Raw genomic sequence first — 15,636 nt, forward strand, 5'->3', positions numbered from 1 at the left:
AAGTGGCAGTCTGCCATTTTTGCGGAAGGTTTGAGAACAGTCGTATACAGTTAGCATTTGCTTCTTGATCAGCAAAGCTGCACTCACAAGGCACACGAGTGTTCACTATGGGTGAAAATATATAGGTACCAAGCTTGTGCAGATAGACCCAACTGCTACTTCCAAATTATGGTACAGTGAGGACCGTTTTGTGCTTACAATGTGCCAAGTCTTCTGTTAAACCCCTTCTTCAGTGGCTTCACACATACACACACTATGGTGATAGAACAAAGCAGTAAAAAAAGGGAATGAACGTACCATAGGCACTGTACATCTTAGGCCCAAGGTCCGGCCTAACAAAACATTCTGGCAGCCGCCCAACCAAGTTGAAAACTCCATCCCGGTGAGTGTACTCTGGTAGTGGCAACACCTTCATGAGATCATTGAACCTGCTGGGCAGCATGTCGCTGAAGTCGTCACCAGGTGGCCAGTCCTTCAGCTTCAGCAGCATAAATTCTCCATCTATATCTTTCATGCGCTTGCTCAAGTTCTCAAAGCCTTCCCAAAACTTCCGCATAGGCTGGTTTGGAAGGATGCTGCCATTTCGGCAATTCACCAGGTCGATTCGTACTTTACCGAAATCTCGGCAAAAACAGTCGGGGTGCCACAGTGACATATTCAAGTTCTTAGAAACACCAGTGACCAGCACAGGCTGCAAAAGAAGCACAAAGCAAATTTGGATTACCATTATTATCATATTCGGAATATTACCTTCAAGCAATGTAATTTTGCAAAACATTGCATTTTATCCTATACTACATAGTAACTATTACGAAGCTTCAATAGAAAGCATAACCGATAAGGAATACTGAAATTATAAAGCCTAACACTTACCGAATCTTTTCTATATCTAACACTAATTTGTTCAAAGCAGCTTCTTGAAAGCGAGGCTGAAAACGATAGCTGCCAACCACACTACACAACCGCAAAAAGTCAATGAAACCTTCTTCTACGGTGTCAAGGTGGCAGATGCATGCTCATTGTGTATTTTGAAGGCGTTTAAAAGTGAATGGCTGAACACATTCACTTCAGTGTTTCATAGAAGCAAGGCCAAGAGTAATTTTTTTTATTCTTCTAGCATGTCAAGATTACCTTAAAATAGCACCAGCCTTACTGTTGATGAATCAAAGAGCAGCAATGATCGCGGCAAGCAAAGCAATAAATCCTGAAATTATGACTAGCACATGCACTTTCATCGCAGCAACAAACCATTTTTCTTTCTATAACTGAACCCTTCTATAGACACATGCACGAGGGAGCAACTTTTTACTTTTCTATGAAGAGTCTCTCATAATTAGGATATTATGTACCAGTTTTCTTATCAATCACAGTTTCAATTTGGACAATTCTGGTAGCTCTTGGATATGCGTTATACCTGAAACTAATCGATCTCATCTGCCCACCTAATCGTCCCCCGCCCACTCACCCATTTCCTTCCTCTTAGAATCCAGTCAGTTACCTTTAATAACCAGCGCTTATCCTGCCTACCCACAGTGTCTTTTACGTCCAGTATCGTAAAAAGAGGTAATTTATATCTATAAAATACAACACATTCTAAGAAAACTCGCCCTAATGAGCACAAAGCAGAACTCCGAAGGTTCACGCGCGTCCAATGCTGATTGATTTGTGGGGTTTAACGTCCCAAAACCACCATATGATTATGAGAGACGCCGTAGTGGAGGGCTCCGGAAATTTAGACCACTTGGGGTTCTTTAACGTGCGCCCAAATCTGAGCACACGGGCCTACAACATTTCCGCCTCCATCGGAAATGCAGCCGCTGCAGCCGGGAATCGAACCCGCGACCTGCGGGTCAGCAGCCGAGTACCTTAGCCACTAGACTACCGCGGCGGGGCCGCGTCCAATGCTCAACTAGTCAAAGCAACCTCGCTTTAAACAAACGGGGGCGAACAAAACTGCAGCATATGCAATTAAGGATAACAAAAACCAAACGAAAACACAATATCTGTTGGACATCCGAAAGGATTCCGAACATCCGCGGACATTAACGGACCTGTGAGCGAGAGCAACTGGACATTCATTGCTACCTGAGTTTATAATTTCACACAATGAATATTCAAAAATATCCTCAGACGTTCGTAAAAAAATGTAGTTCCGTACAAATTTTGCGTCCTCAACCTGCTTTGGTAATTCTGGCTGCGGCTTGGCGCCCATCGCACACAAAATAAAACTAGCTACACTTTGCTTAACTCGTAAATGATCATCGAGTGAAGCAAAAAAAAAAAAACTGATGAAAATATAAATATAAAAATGAATAATAAACAATACCAACGAGGTATATTTTCAGCATACAGATTATGTATTTGAAATTTCATGTCTTGGAAACGGGAAAGCTGTGTGCGTTGGTGAATGACAAAAATTTCCATCAACTTTGTTTAAACACTGCGCCATTTCATAAGTCTTTCAATACCTGAAACATTGAAAAAAATGCAACTGTTACTTGCTTTTAGTAATTAACTCATAAGATTTTTGTTGTTAAATAAAACATGAAATTTACATTTACTAAACTTTAGCAAAATAATTTGCCATAGTTGTGTTGTTTTGCCTTTTTTATTCTAAGCAGCTGTATGCGCACGAGTGATGCACAAGATTTCTACCCCCTTCATAGTCTGAGTTTCGTGGTTTAGCTTCTGTACTGCGATACTGTGGAAGTTGAGAACTCTGAAAGGTCTCATAACGGATACAGAGGTAAGTTAATCGTCCTCGAACTTGTGGTACTGTGTTTACAATGTGCCGAAACGGGATACCTGCAGGTGTTTCATGGGCCTGTTGTTTTTGGTGCCATGTTAGAGGTGTCGCAGCCAGCTCACAATATTGTTGCTCTCCGCACGATCTTCAGCTGTTGTCAAGTAGTAGGTGTTCTCTGCTGTTGTAGGGAATTCATGTGGATGAATAGTAAGTGTGCAGCTATCATTGCGGCAAAAAAGTGTTTCATGTGCTTATGTTGTGGTGCTGGTTAGATCACGTTTTGGCTGTAGACAGCGGTCTTTAGCCGCACTCACGAATGATTGTTTTGAATGACGAAAGTGGCAACTTTTACATCGCTCTTATGCAAAATAGGCACTCGATATACGTGTTCATCGAGGAAATGAAAACGCTATCTGTAATAGAGTTGTTTTGTTGTGTTCTTAGTACTTTGGGTAATTCAGCTTTTGTTTAATTCGAATAATTTTGCTGGTACCGTTGGCAGTCAAATTAACAGGCTTTTATTTTAATGTTTTTCATGACTGGCACTGAGAAAGGTGTGGAGAAGAGTTTTAAAAAAAAGTAAGAAAACCTAATATCACTTTTTGTCGGTTAAGAGAAGTAGGGGAAGGGGACTGTTTCTGTCAAGTAGTGGATAAAGTTGCACAAATTAAGTCTCAAACTGCTGTAACTTTCAGGGCACAATTCTATAATGACAAACAAACGTGTGGATGAAAATCATTTAAAATTTTTAGCTCTGGAATTCATTTAAGTAATTTTCTGTCTGGATCAATTTATGTACTAGCAGGCCACCTCTCTCTGCAAGTGTTGTGTTTTGTTGCTATTACAGAAAACACGTTAGAAAAAATTTGGTGCGGTTGGATTGCCACACACGGCCAAGAGAATGAAATCAGATGTGCTTTCAGATAATCTGGCTACAAATTACATTTAGCTACGTGGCAAAGGGAAATTGCACTTCCTGCTTAGTATCCTGCCTAGTATGATTCTTTTTGCACTTATTTCTTCAAGCAAATCTCTCTATCACCCATTGCATTGTTGCTGGCATATTTGGACAGCATATTTAGCTTACACACCTGAATGTTGAGATCTTATTATGGTGGCTTATGTGAGCTGCAATCAGGCATAGAAACAAGAGTTCTTTTCAACTCAGTAGTTTTGACATTTCACTTGCAGAGAAAGCGCATAACGTTAGTAAGTCGGACAAGTTTGTTGTTGAGACAAATGCTTGTCATTCATCTGCTGTTCGTGCGCTGTTTTTATGATCGAGAGAAAGTAGTTAAAAGTTTCAAGCAAAATAGAATGTAAGAGACACAAGATTCACTCTCTCTCTCTCTCTCTCTCTCTCTCTCTCTATATATATATATATATATATATATAGTATGTAAAGAAAGATAGGTAAAGATAGGTGGTGCAAATTAATATATACCTGACTTTTGCAATTGCCTATGAGATTGTTAAATGTTTCTGTGTGTTGCAATCGGTTTCCTCTTTAACAAAGGGCTTGATTGGGCTAGTTGGTGCTGCATGGTAGACGAAGAAAGTGCTTAACAGTGCAAACGACAGGAGGGGATAGAAGAGACGAGAACAGAGTGCTGAACTATCAACTTGCTCTTCTTACAGTTGCACAAAACCAGATCTGTTGTTTGACAGATTTATAATATTGGTAATGTGTTTATATGGTTACAACCTTTCAGAAAGCAAAACGTGCTTTATGTGACCAACTACATGTACTACCACTTGCAAGGGAGGGTCACCTTTTATTTTTTTTGTTTCTAGTGCAAGTATTCCGCTTTTGTGACATTCTTAGCAGACTTCTCAAATTTAGTGCAGAAATTGCTGCTGCCATGCCCCACTGTCCCGAGCCATATTACTGCGCTTTACCTTTTGTCAAAGAGCATAATTTTGAACAATATATACTGTAGTTTCACTTTCAAAAACTATAATGAATTAGGTGCCATAGTGGAGGGCTTTATATTACCTTTTACCTCCTGGGGTAGTATGAGATGCTTTACAACGAAAGCACGTAGGCACAATGGCACTAAGCGTGTTTGCTGCGATGGTGTAGCGACTACAGCACTTTGCTGCTAACCTCAAGGTCTTACGTGCAATCCTCACAGAGGCTGTCCCATGCGGGTGGAGGTAAAATGCTAAAGGCACATGTGTAATATCTGTACACCTTAAACACCACCAAATTATAAAAAGTGCCTGAGCCCTCCACTAGGGCAACCTCATAATCATATCATGGCGTATGATTAAAATTAATGTAGTTGTTAACATGCCTCCAACAAAATGTGGTACATCAGCTCTGATTTAATCCCGCCTTCTCAGGCTAAGTGCCAGAATACCTTGGCTGTCTGAGCCAGTGCACGACCCTACTGAATATGATAATCAGCTGATACTCACGTATCTAATGGGATGGCATGTACTGTTTTGTTATACCACAGCTTCTTTTTTTCTCGTTTGTAGTATCTGCGGTACTTGTATATTCATATTTTTTCAATATTCAATTCCGCCTTATTGTACACTTAAACACGATTATGTATGTAAGCAACATCTAGTCGCAGTGCATAATGCATGTGTTTTGTGCTTTGTTCTTAAATAAAAAATGTGTATGCAATACACTTGGCTCAGTGTTTCTCTAGCACAAGCGGACATTTAGCATTATATGTTGCCATCAGTCAAATTTCATTTATTAAGTGTTTTGCGATTTTAGAAGTTCAAATCATGCATAGGTGTTCTTTTGCTTACAGGTGCTAATATGATTAGTTCTTCTCAAAAATGCACTTTGGTGAAAAATTGTGCCTGCTTTAGTCTAATTTCAAATATTAGTGCATGTCCAGAAGAACTAAATTAGCACCTAAGAGCACACGAAAAGTTATTCATGATTTGAGCTTTCGAAATTTCAGCTTCAGAGAGTAAAAAAAAAACTACGAGAGACTGCTTTTAGAAAAAATCCTGAATAAAATACATCCCTTATTCTCCCTGTCATGTACACAGTGTGTCCTGCAGGATTTGTTTGGGACTTGCAAGGGATAACCCTGGGTTACGGTAAGTGTGGCCAAATCGACCTGCAAGGAATGTCCGCCGCTGTGGTTTCGGAAATGCAGTAGATATTCGATATCCAGTCAGGCTTGTCCTGTGGACGTAATGCGGATGTCATTTTTTCGAAAGCACATGCTTTGACGGCGAACGCAGATTCAAAGTGAAACTAACATTTTCCACAAATGCCGCACTCACGGCGAAACCATCATCAACAGAGACTATTAGTCGAACGCACGGGGCTAACACAGCAGTAAATTAATGGCAATAAAGACGTAGAAAAGGCCAGATGCGTTTTGGCGTTTCTGTCCGAAGGATCTAGTAATTTTGCTGCCGATCTGCCCACTCTGGCAATACTTTGGTGTTCAGTTTTCAGTTGGCCTCAAACGAAGCTTCGACCCGCGCTTTTCCGGCAGCAGCTGTGTTATCCCGTCCATTCACAAGTGTCCCATGAAGACCTGCGCGGGTTCTTTTGACAGAAATAGATTTTGCTAGTTGTACTGACACTGCGAAATTTCACGAGATATGAATATTTGCACACCCCCATTGAGTCTCGCATCTTTTACTGTAGTTGGGCAACCCTACCGTCGTGTGTTCAGCCATGCGCAGCTCCCAAAATAAATGTTCGAAGGACGAAAAATTTTATAACGATCAAAGAACATTAATGCACATTAATATTGAAGGGTATTATAAGGACTTAAAGAATACATACAAACGAAGTTAAAACACTGCTCCACAGTGCGTTGTTCACTGCAAAACGCTGCAAAGCAAGAGTATGCATATGACACTTTTTATGCATGAAGACGCCAGCAAGTATTGCAGCATAACAGCAGCTGCACGGTTGGTGGGCACTTTTCAGTACAATAGAGAAAATAAAAATCGGGTCTTTTTGTGTTATCACAAGTTCCTGATCAAGATGAAAAAGAAAAAAAAAACATCCCTAACTGCAAATAACAAAACACGGCTGCAGTTTTACATAGATTAAAAGTACACCCAAAGGCACTCTATCACTTTAGTTTAGTTCGAAGAATACCGCTGTATCTCTGGAAAGCATTGGGGTCAGAGCAGTTTTACAGAAAAAGTATAACTATGCCCGAGCAATGACGTGTCTCCGGGATAAATGGGAGAGTTGCCAGGTATGCAGTAGTCTCCAGAAAGCATGCTCAATAATATACTCAATGTAGAGAATACACCACATACACTAACCTGGCCTCGCTTCCACTGCTCCTGGAATATGGTCAAGTTGTGCTTGTTCCTTGGATCATGAAGTACAAGCAACTTTCCATCGCAGAGCCACGAATGGGGAACGTTGGGGTAAAGCAGTGAGGTATCGGCTAGGCTGCCACGTACAGGCAAGTCTTCACAGCCCTTTTGTGGGCTGGGGAAGCCTTGGCAGAAATGCACCAGTTGCTGTTCATCTGTCTTGTCCACCAAATGCTCCGCTGCTGTTGCTACTACTTCATCCACCTGGCTCTTTTTAGCACTACCACCAGTAGGGCGAAGTTCACGCAGTGGAGAAAAATCTTCACCCTTCTCATCATCACCAGCTTCACTCGCCTGCTGCTGATCACTTTTGTCATCAACTTTGCTAGGGGAGTGCAGTGTTAGATCTGCCAAGGCCGACAGAAGAGCGCCTATGCTGTCAGAGCTATGGCTGCCACCTATTGCATCAGAGGACGTGTTGGCGTCGTCATTCACAGCTTGCTTTTCGCGCTTTCCAGCCCGCCCCGTTTCATCATTGACTGCACTGCTCTCCTTCTCAGAGAAGCGCTTGTTGACGGAACTCATGAGTTGCTGCAAAAACACAAGATCAAGGTCAAAAACACAAGAACATATTAATATTAACTAGCAACTTTACATCATCACTCTGAAAAATACTAGAAGAAGGAGAAAATAACTTCAAAATTGGCTCTGGAATTCAATTTCGATGCAGGGTGACCACTGTTTTACGAGAGACACTGGTGTTAAATATAATTATTTTTGTTACAAGATACTGTAATGAAGTAATGTATGTATATAGGTTTCTTCCTCCTGTATTTAAAAATGCTATTGGTTTCAATGTTTTCCAAATAGTTACCGTATTTACTCGCGTAATCCTCGCACTCGCATAATTCTCGCACCCCCCACATCGCCCAAGAAAAATACGATTTCTGTTTTTCCTCGAGTAATTATCGCACCCCCGAAAACTGTCGCAATAATGTCGTCTGCTCGTTCCAGCCACTGATGATGATAGCACGTGCCATCTGGCGTCATCTCTTAAGCATCAAGCGTACTATTGCACACAGATTCAATCCAATGCAAGCCTAGTAGAAGTGGCCAGTGCGCATTGCGGCGTGTTTTGCATGCTGTGTCGGTAATCTTGGCACATTATGGGGTGATACTGAAGCTACACGGCTGCTTCAAGTTGCAAGTGATAGATCGTGCACTAAACGATGGCAACAGGGCCGCCGGTAGGCCCTTCGGAGTCTACGAGTTTTGTGTTCGCTACTGGTGACGGCAGCTCAAAGTCAACAAGATGTATTGGGCCTGCCGTGGGTCTAAAACTGGGATTTATGGTAAACTTTATTTCTTCAGAAGGAAACTGCGGACAATTCTGTTAAATAGCCATCAGCCCAATACTGCCGTCCTACGCTTACCTTTTGAGGGCTCCTGTTGAGCGACGAACGCTACCGCTACGCCCGCAACGCCCACAACCTTCGTGTATGGTATTCTGATTCTCGACTATTTGCTTGCACTTTTTGTGTCTCAAATAAATCTTGCCTTGTGTTGAACCTCTGCTTTTATTGTTGAGGTAAGTTCTAATTAGTATTCTTAAAGCTTGCTGTAAGCTGCTGGTGTGAGAATCCCGATTTGCGGCCACTTTGTTTTCTTTTTCGCTCTGTACGTTTTTGTGGAAAGTTTTCCCCGGGTAATTCTCGCACCCCCCTACTTTGCATCAATTTTCCAACAAAAAAAGCGTGAGGATTATGCGAATAAATACGGTATACTATGGGAAACTGCTTCATATCTCGCTTTAAGGTGGCGGCGCTCGGCCCTTTGCAACACTGATGGCGCGCGCAATGTTTGAACAGATTTTGTTCTTTTCGGGACATTTCACTGCTGCCTTAGCGCTTTGAAGGCCCATTTTATCACGTTTCCCAACCAAACTTAGCGTCATTAGTTTGAGAGGTGCTCAGAAGTGCAAATTTCCCAAAAAAAAGCTTGGCCAAAATGTCTCTTTTTGGCCATTAGTGATTGCTCCAAGACCTGTGTCTTATTTATTTATTTATTTATTTATTTATCGTACCCTCAGGGCTTTACAGCATTGCAGAGGAGAGCGGGCACTGACGAACAATGTTAAAGAAAAGAATACATAGACAAGACACAACATTATTAAACACTGGAAAGCAACTATTATCAACTGCAACTATGTTATACAGCCAGTAGATTATACAAGAAAACTAACAACAAAATCAAACGTTTACATTTCCAACACCAAGTATGTTATCGAGCGATGTTTTAAAACTGCAAGGCGAGGTGATGGATGCAACTGATTGTGGGAGGTAGTTCCAATCCTTGCAAGTTTTAGGCAGGAATGAGTGGGAATATGTTGATGTCTTGAAGCGAGGAACAGCAACTTTCTGCGCATGGTCAGTACGAGTTGAAATGTATGACGGTAAGGTTATTAAAAGTGAACGCAGAAGGGAGTTGTTGTAAATTTTGTGGAAGAGTACGAGACGGGACATCTTACGGCGTGTAGCAAGTAAAGGAATGTTAACAATTGATTTCATGTTAGTTACGCTAGCGGTACGGCGATAATCTGATAATATAAATCTAACAGCGCAATTCTGAATGCTCTCAAGTTCATTAACTAAAGTGATATTACCAGGGTCCCATATCGATGACGCGTATTCCAAATGCGGACGAACGTACGGAATGTAAAGAAGCTTTTTTAAATCAACAGGGGCCATGTAAAGGTTTCTTCGCATGAATCCTAGAACCCGGTTTGCCTTACATGTGACAGAGTTGATATGATGTTTCCAAGATAAGTTGTTAGTAATATGGACACCAAGGTATTTATAAGAGGGGACGGGATTGAGTACGGTGCTGTTAAGGAAATAATTTGGACATGCGGTAGTATTACGTGATATGCGCATAGACTTGCACTTCGAAACATTTAATTCCATTTGCCATAATTTACACCAGTTAAGCACGTTAGTCAAATCTGTTTGGACGGTAGTGATGTCTTCATTATTAGATATTTGGCGATAAATTACACAATCATCCGCGAATAGGCGCATTGTTAAAGAAATATTGTTAGGCAAGTCATTAATGTAAACTAGGAACAGCAATGGCCCAAGGACAGACCCCTGTGGCACTCCGGAGCAAACTGGTGTAGTAGACGAGTCGAAATTAATAGCCGATACGTATTGGGAGCGGTTAGTAAGAAAGCTACGGATCCAAGCGAGCACATATGAGTCAATGTTTAATAGGCTTAGTTTATGTAGTAGTAGGGAGTGTGTTACTTTATCAAAGGCTTTGCTCAAATCTAGAAAGATGCAGTCAGTTATTGTTCCAGAGTCAAGGAATATGTGTAAGTCATTAGTAAAAAGTAGAAGCTGTGTTTCACACGAATATTGTTTTCGGAAGCCATGCTGAGCGGGTGTAAAGAAATCATTGTCTTGAAGAAACTTGATAAGGTGAGAGTAAATGACATGTTCTAAAATTTTACATGGTACTGATGTGAGAGAGATGGGACGAAAGTTACCTGGATCGTGGGTTGTTCCGGACTTATGTAAAGGTACCACCCTATTAATTAACCAGTCGTTAGGAAGCACTGCCGTAAGAAGAGACTGTGTGAATATTCGTTTAAGGATTAGAGAAAAATACTCTGCCGTGTTTTTCAAGAATTTTGTGGTGATACCATCGCAGCAGCATGAAGATGAAATCTTTAGTTTATTGATGATGGACCGTATTCCTTCCGAGCTAATGACAATGATGTCCATTAAGGGAAAATTAAACGGCTTTGGAGGAAGTATGTCATTACTACTGAATGGTTCAGAGAAAGTTTCAGCAAAAGTACGGTTAAGTAAACATGCACAATGATGATCCGGAATTACATTACCTTGGGATATTAAAGACAGGTTGCTATGCTTGTTACCTCGTACAATGTTCCAAAATTGTTTGGGATTTTTTCGCAGCACTGATGGTAAGGTTCTGTTAAAAAAGGTAAATTTAGCCACTTTTAGTTCACTTAAGTAGGTAGCAGCTGCAGATTTGTAAGCTAGCCATCGAGCCGAAGACTGGGATGTCCTCGCAGCTCTAAACAGTCTTTTCTTGCGGTTAGAGAGTCTATTTAAGTGTCGGTTGTACCAGGGAGAATTACTATTGCAGTACACCTTTCTTACCGGAATATATTTATTTGTTAGTTCCAAAATTTTACTTCTAAATAGGTTCCAGTTATCTTCTGCAGTGCGTTCAAAACTTGCAGGGAAAAAAGTATCTAAGAAGGAGCATAATTTAGTATTTATGGTGTTAAAGTCGGCTCTGTTATAATCTCTGATCATTTTAAAACGGTTGGATGAGCGCAAGTGTGGAAACGATAGAGAAAAATGAATTATGTCATGATCACTTAACCCAGGCAGCAGTGTTATCGGGGACACAAGATCTCGAGATGACGTCAACACGAGATCTAGAAGTGATGATGTAGTCGAGGTGACACGTGTGGGATGCTGAACTAATTGTGATAGTCCAAAGTCGTTACAAATCGAAAGAAATTCGGTAGATTCAGATGACGTTGCCATAGAGCGCTGATAAGTGTCTGACCACTGAATGTCCGGGAAGTTGAAATCGCCTAAAAGAATAATAGTCGCACCTGGGAAACGAACAGTAATCTGGAACAGTAATCTATCCATGAACAACAGTACATGCACCCAAACAAGCACCTTTGAGCAAGGATTCAACCTGTAACCTTGCGGTGAACTGCCTGCTTTCATGGCCACCAAGTACAGGCAAGCATGTTCTCAAAGATGAAACCCAAACTTGCAGAAAGACAGCACAGTATTCCAACACTAGAGTGAATTTTTATAAGATATCTATTTTTTAATAGTAATGATTGTTATAACCCACCTTGCACAGCCAATAAGAGGAGCTTTTCTTGTAGTCAACACAAGAGTGAATTTCTATAAGATAATTGTTTTTAATAGGAATTATAGTTATAACGCACCTTGCAGAGACTTTTAGAGGAGTTTTTCTTGCAGTCGCTGTTCCACTCATGGCGTCTACGGTGCAGGTCCTGGCTGACGTCCCAAAAAGCCATGCTAGGTATTATTTGTGTCATCATCAGTTTATCCTGATCGTGCGGCTGTCGATTGGCACACAGGAGCCACTGGAACTCATTTTTGTCTTTCAGGGGGGTGTCCTCAGCTGAAAAGGCAAAACAGTGTAAATAACAGACCATGAAACCACGTTAAAAATCACCAACCTTTCACTGTGCCATTCTTCTTTGCCTTGTAGCAGTCTATACACACCACAAAGCCGCAATTGCAACACACCCAGTGAATGTTGAAGAGAGTTGTATCACAGACATCACATAGCTCCCGCACACCTTGCACAACGCGCTTCCACAATATGGTCTTATCTTCGCCCATGTATAGAAACTGCGCTTCCCTCTCTTGCTCCACGAGATCACAAAACTGGTTGCCAACATGGGACAGTATGATTTTTGCAGAGTTAACATCCAAGTCTTTGGGTGCATGATCCAATGGAGGCAACCAGAGCTTTAAATCTTCTTCTGAAGCATCACTTGGTTCGGAGAAGCCACCACTGAGCACAGTGCCATTCTTGTCAAAGCGTAGCCTGAAAGTAAAAGTGTGCCAAATGAGCAACGTGAAAATTTATCTCTTTGAACACTGCTTCGATGTCACTCCAACTTACTTTCTGAATGCGTAGAAGCGACAGAGACTGTTTGGCATTTTCTTCTTCCTCTGGTTCGGCGTCATCCAACACTCTCTACACTTGGGGAGCTTTGCAGCAACATCATAACACGACGCATTCTGCAGAAATGGCTTGCCCGACTTCTTCAGTTCGGCAATGATTGGCTTGTCCGCTGACCGTTCTAATAAAAAGAGAAAGTAAACCGCGGATAAACATAAAACATCATCAAACAGAGTAATTAGAGCTCCGTTTGGTATGCATGGATAAGTGCAAACAAGATTTAGGACCACTTGAACACGTGAAGCAAAGTCCATGTGCATAATACACAGCTTTAGTAGGAGGCTGTTGCTCCATTTACTCAGTGCTTGCATCACCCCAGTAGCTATGTAAAATTGCTATGCCCTTTTTCTTCCCTTTAAAGGGGCCCCAGGCTACCCTTTTGACAAACCCATGAAGTTCAGTATGCCAGAAAATCCCAAAAGCCAAACAAGGCAGTGCTATGCACAGCGGGTATGCCAATCTATGAAATAAAAATGAGCCCTTGCGCCTCTCCAGCCTTTTACAGTACCACGCCCGCTCAATCTCCCTCTTTCATACGGCCCGCCGAATGCTCCTCTTCGCCTGTGAGAGCACTAGTTTTCTTTCCACCCGCCGCATCGGCTTTGGTGCTAGCTATCGGCGACACAGGTGTTTCTGCCAATGCTTCCTTCAGCTACAGTGCTCTATCTGCGCCGGTACTTTTGAGTGTTTCTGATCAGTGCTTTGTCATGCTCTCATAAATAGGCTGCATCACTTTAGCTGGATTAGTGGCGGATAACTGAGTGACACATATTAGTGAAAGAAATATGATGAATGCAGCAAACAAGGCAATCCTATTCGCGCGATAAAAGCCCGTGTACTATGCGATGTCACTGCACGTTAAAGAACTCCAGAAGGTTGAAAATATCTTAGCAGCTTTAAATGGCCAATATCATATCGTAGATTTGGCACGTAAAATCCCAGATATTATATCATAGTTTATATTATTATCAAGAATGGCCCCCTCGGTGGAAGAGTGGCTAGGGTGCTTGGCTACTGACCCGCAGGTTGTGGGTTCGATCCCGGCTGCAGCATTTCGATGGAGGCAAAATCGCTTGAGGCTCGTGTGCTGTGCGATGTCAGAGCTCATAAAAAATACCAGATGGTGTAACTTTTCGGAGCCCTCCACTACGGTATTTTTCATAATCATATAGTGGTTTTGGGACGTAAAACAAAAATGCGCAAAAGGTAAACTGACAGGCACAGGGAGACAGAATATCGACGCTGTTCTCCTTAACGAGGGATACCTTTACGAGTATAAACGGTCTTTCGAGGGCAACCAATAAGGTTCTTATGTTGTAGTCTGGACGCGTGAAGAGACAGATACGGCTCATGAGCGGTTCACGCCCATCAACAGTCCAGCGAGGAAGCCGCCGTAGTGTGAGTTCGGAAGCTCGGGCCTGTAGCCAGACGGCTCGCTCCCGCTGTCGGTAGACGACGCCATCTGCGGCACTGTCTTAGCTTGAACACTAGAACCACGCCACACCCTAGCCGCTGATGATGATGCTTTCCAGAAGAATGACTCTACCCACCACGAAAAATCGGCCACGAGGCGTGTGGCAGTAGAATTTGTAAATTTCCAACCACCAGCACGATTCTTCCTCTTTTTTCTATGCGGTGGCTCTGGATATTGCCAACTATTTTCTTGAGTTTCTCTTCTTTTTCAATCGCCAATGTTCACTGCACTGGCGCAGGTAACTCAGTTTCAGGAGCCCATCTTCCGTGCCAAATTTGAAAATCATCTGACTAGCACACTTCACTCACAACAGTAAGTACAGATTGTCTTCCGATCTCCTTTGTTTCCGAAATCGATTCTGCAGTTCCCCCAGCACTCACTCATCCTCTATCCATGCCTGCAGTCTTTCCTTTATAATCTGCATCCACAGCCAGTAAGCCACTGATGTCGCTGTCATAGGACGGCAGTTGTTTCCGTCAGCTTTGTCTCCCTTTCCTTTACAGATCATGTTCATAATGCGAAGTTTCGATCCATCAGGGACTTCACTATCAATTGTTGTTTTGTTCACTGCCTCTCCCAAATTTTGCTTAGACTTGGAACCTACTTCCTTTATCAGCATGATTGAAAAACCGAAAGGGCTGGTTGATGTACTACTGGAAACTCTCTTCCCAGCCGTTTCCCAATCTAAATGTGAAAGTGGAGCCACTGCGCCACTTGATCCATCCTTGTATATTAAGGTGCATAAGGCACTTCCTTGTTGAACTTTTCCTGTCACCCTTGTTCTTCTATACTCAATAGCTTCGTCCCCTTCTAGCCTAACACCTTGAGGTGTAGTTATAAACCTCTGCTCTAAGTTTGTCTCAACATATTTGCACAGCGCAAGACTACGAGCAGTCATGACGTAACTACAGAAGAAGAGACAAAGACAGAAAGAGCGCTGACATCAACTGAAATTTTATTAGCGAAAACGCTAGAAATATATACTCGTGACAGAACATCACCGCACAATCGTGCGACCTATTGCATCACAGCAAGACAATCATCATCCCATAATACGCATACAACACCACACCTAAGCACAAATTCACAATCTATTGTGTCAAAGCCAGACACTCGATTTCTGTTTTAGTCAGAGGAAGCGAAGGCATGCTGATACATAGATCACCCAGCATTTGCATTTCATTGGCCTCCAGTATATATTTCCAGCTTTTTCGCTAATAAAATTTCAGTTGAAGTCAGCGCTCTTTCTCTCCTTGTCTCTTCTTCTGTACTTATGTCATAACTACTCGTAGTCTTGCGCTCTGCAAATATGTTGATTCCCAATCACCAACTAGCCCAAGCATCTGTCTTACTAAGTTTGTCTCATTACTTAGGGAGTTAAAAT

General features: G+C 42.0%; 1 protein-coding gene across 5 annotated transcripts in view; it reads right to left on the minus strand.

Annotated features, from left to right (window-relative positions):
• LOC119176633 (lysine-specific demethylase 3) overlaps positions 1–15,636 on the minus strand; it is an 88,441-nt gene that overhangs the window by 51,027 nt on the left and 21,778 nt on the right. For 4 of the 5 annotated variants that reach the window (XM_075876329.1, XM_075876328.1, XM_075876330.1 and 1 more), the window contains exons 2-6: positions 12,719–12,899; positions 12,267–12,640; positions 12,009–12,208; positions 7,004–7,597; positions 298–691 (exon numbers count right to left, since the gene is read on the minus strand). In XM_075876329.1, coding sequence (XP_075732444.1) covers positions 298–691; positions 7,004–7,597; positions 12,009–12,208; positions 12,267–12,640; positions 12,719–12,783 — 1,627 coding nt within the window. In that variant the 5' untranslated portion in view covers positions 12,784–12,899. The remainder of the gene's footprint in view (positions 1–297; positions 692–7,003; positions 7,598–12,008; positions 12,209–12,266; positions 12,641–12,718; positions 12,900–15,636) is intronic. The other variant, XM_075876326.1, reaches the window with a different exon arrangement.

Source organism: Rhipicephalus microplus, chromosome X, assembly GCF_043290135.1.
Source record: "Rhipicephalus microplus isolate Deutch F79 chromosome X, USDA_Rmic, whole genome shotgun sequence".
NCBI classification, from domain to species: Eukaryota; Metazoa; Arthropoda; class Arachnida; order Ixodida; family Ixodidae; genus Rhipicephalus; species Rhipicephalus microplus.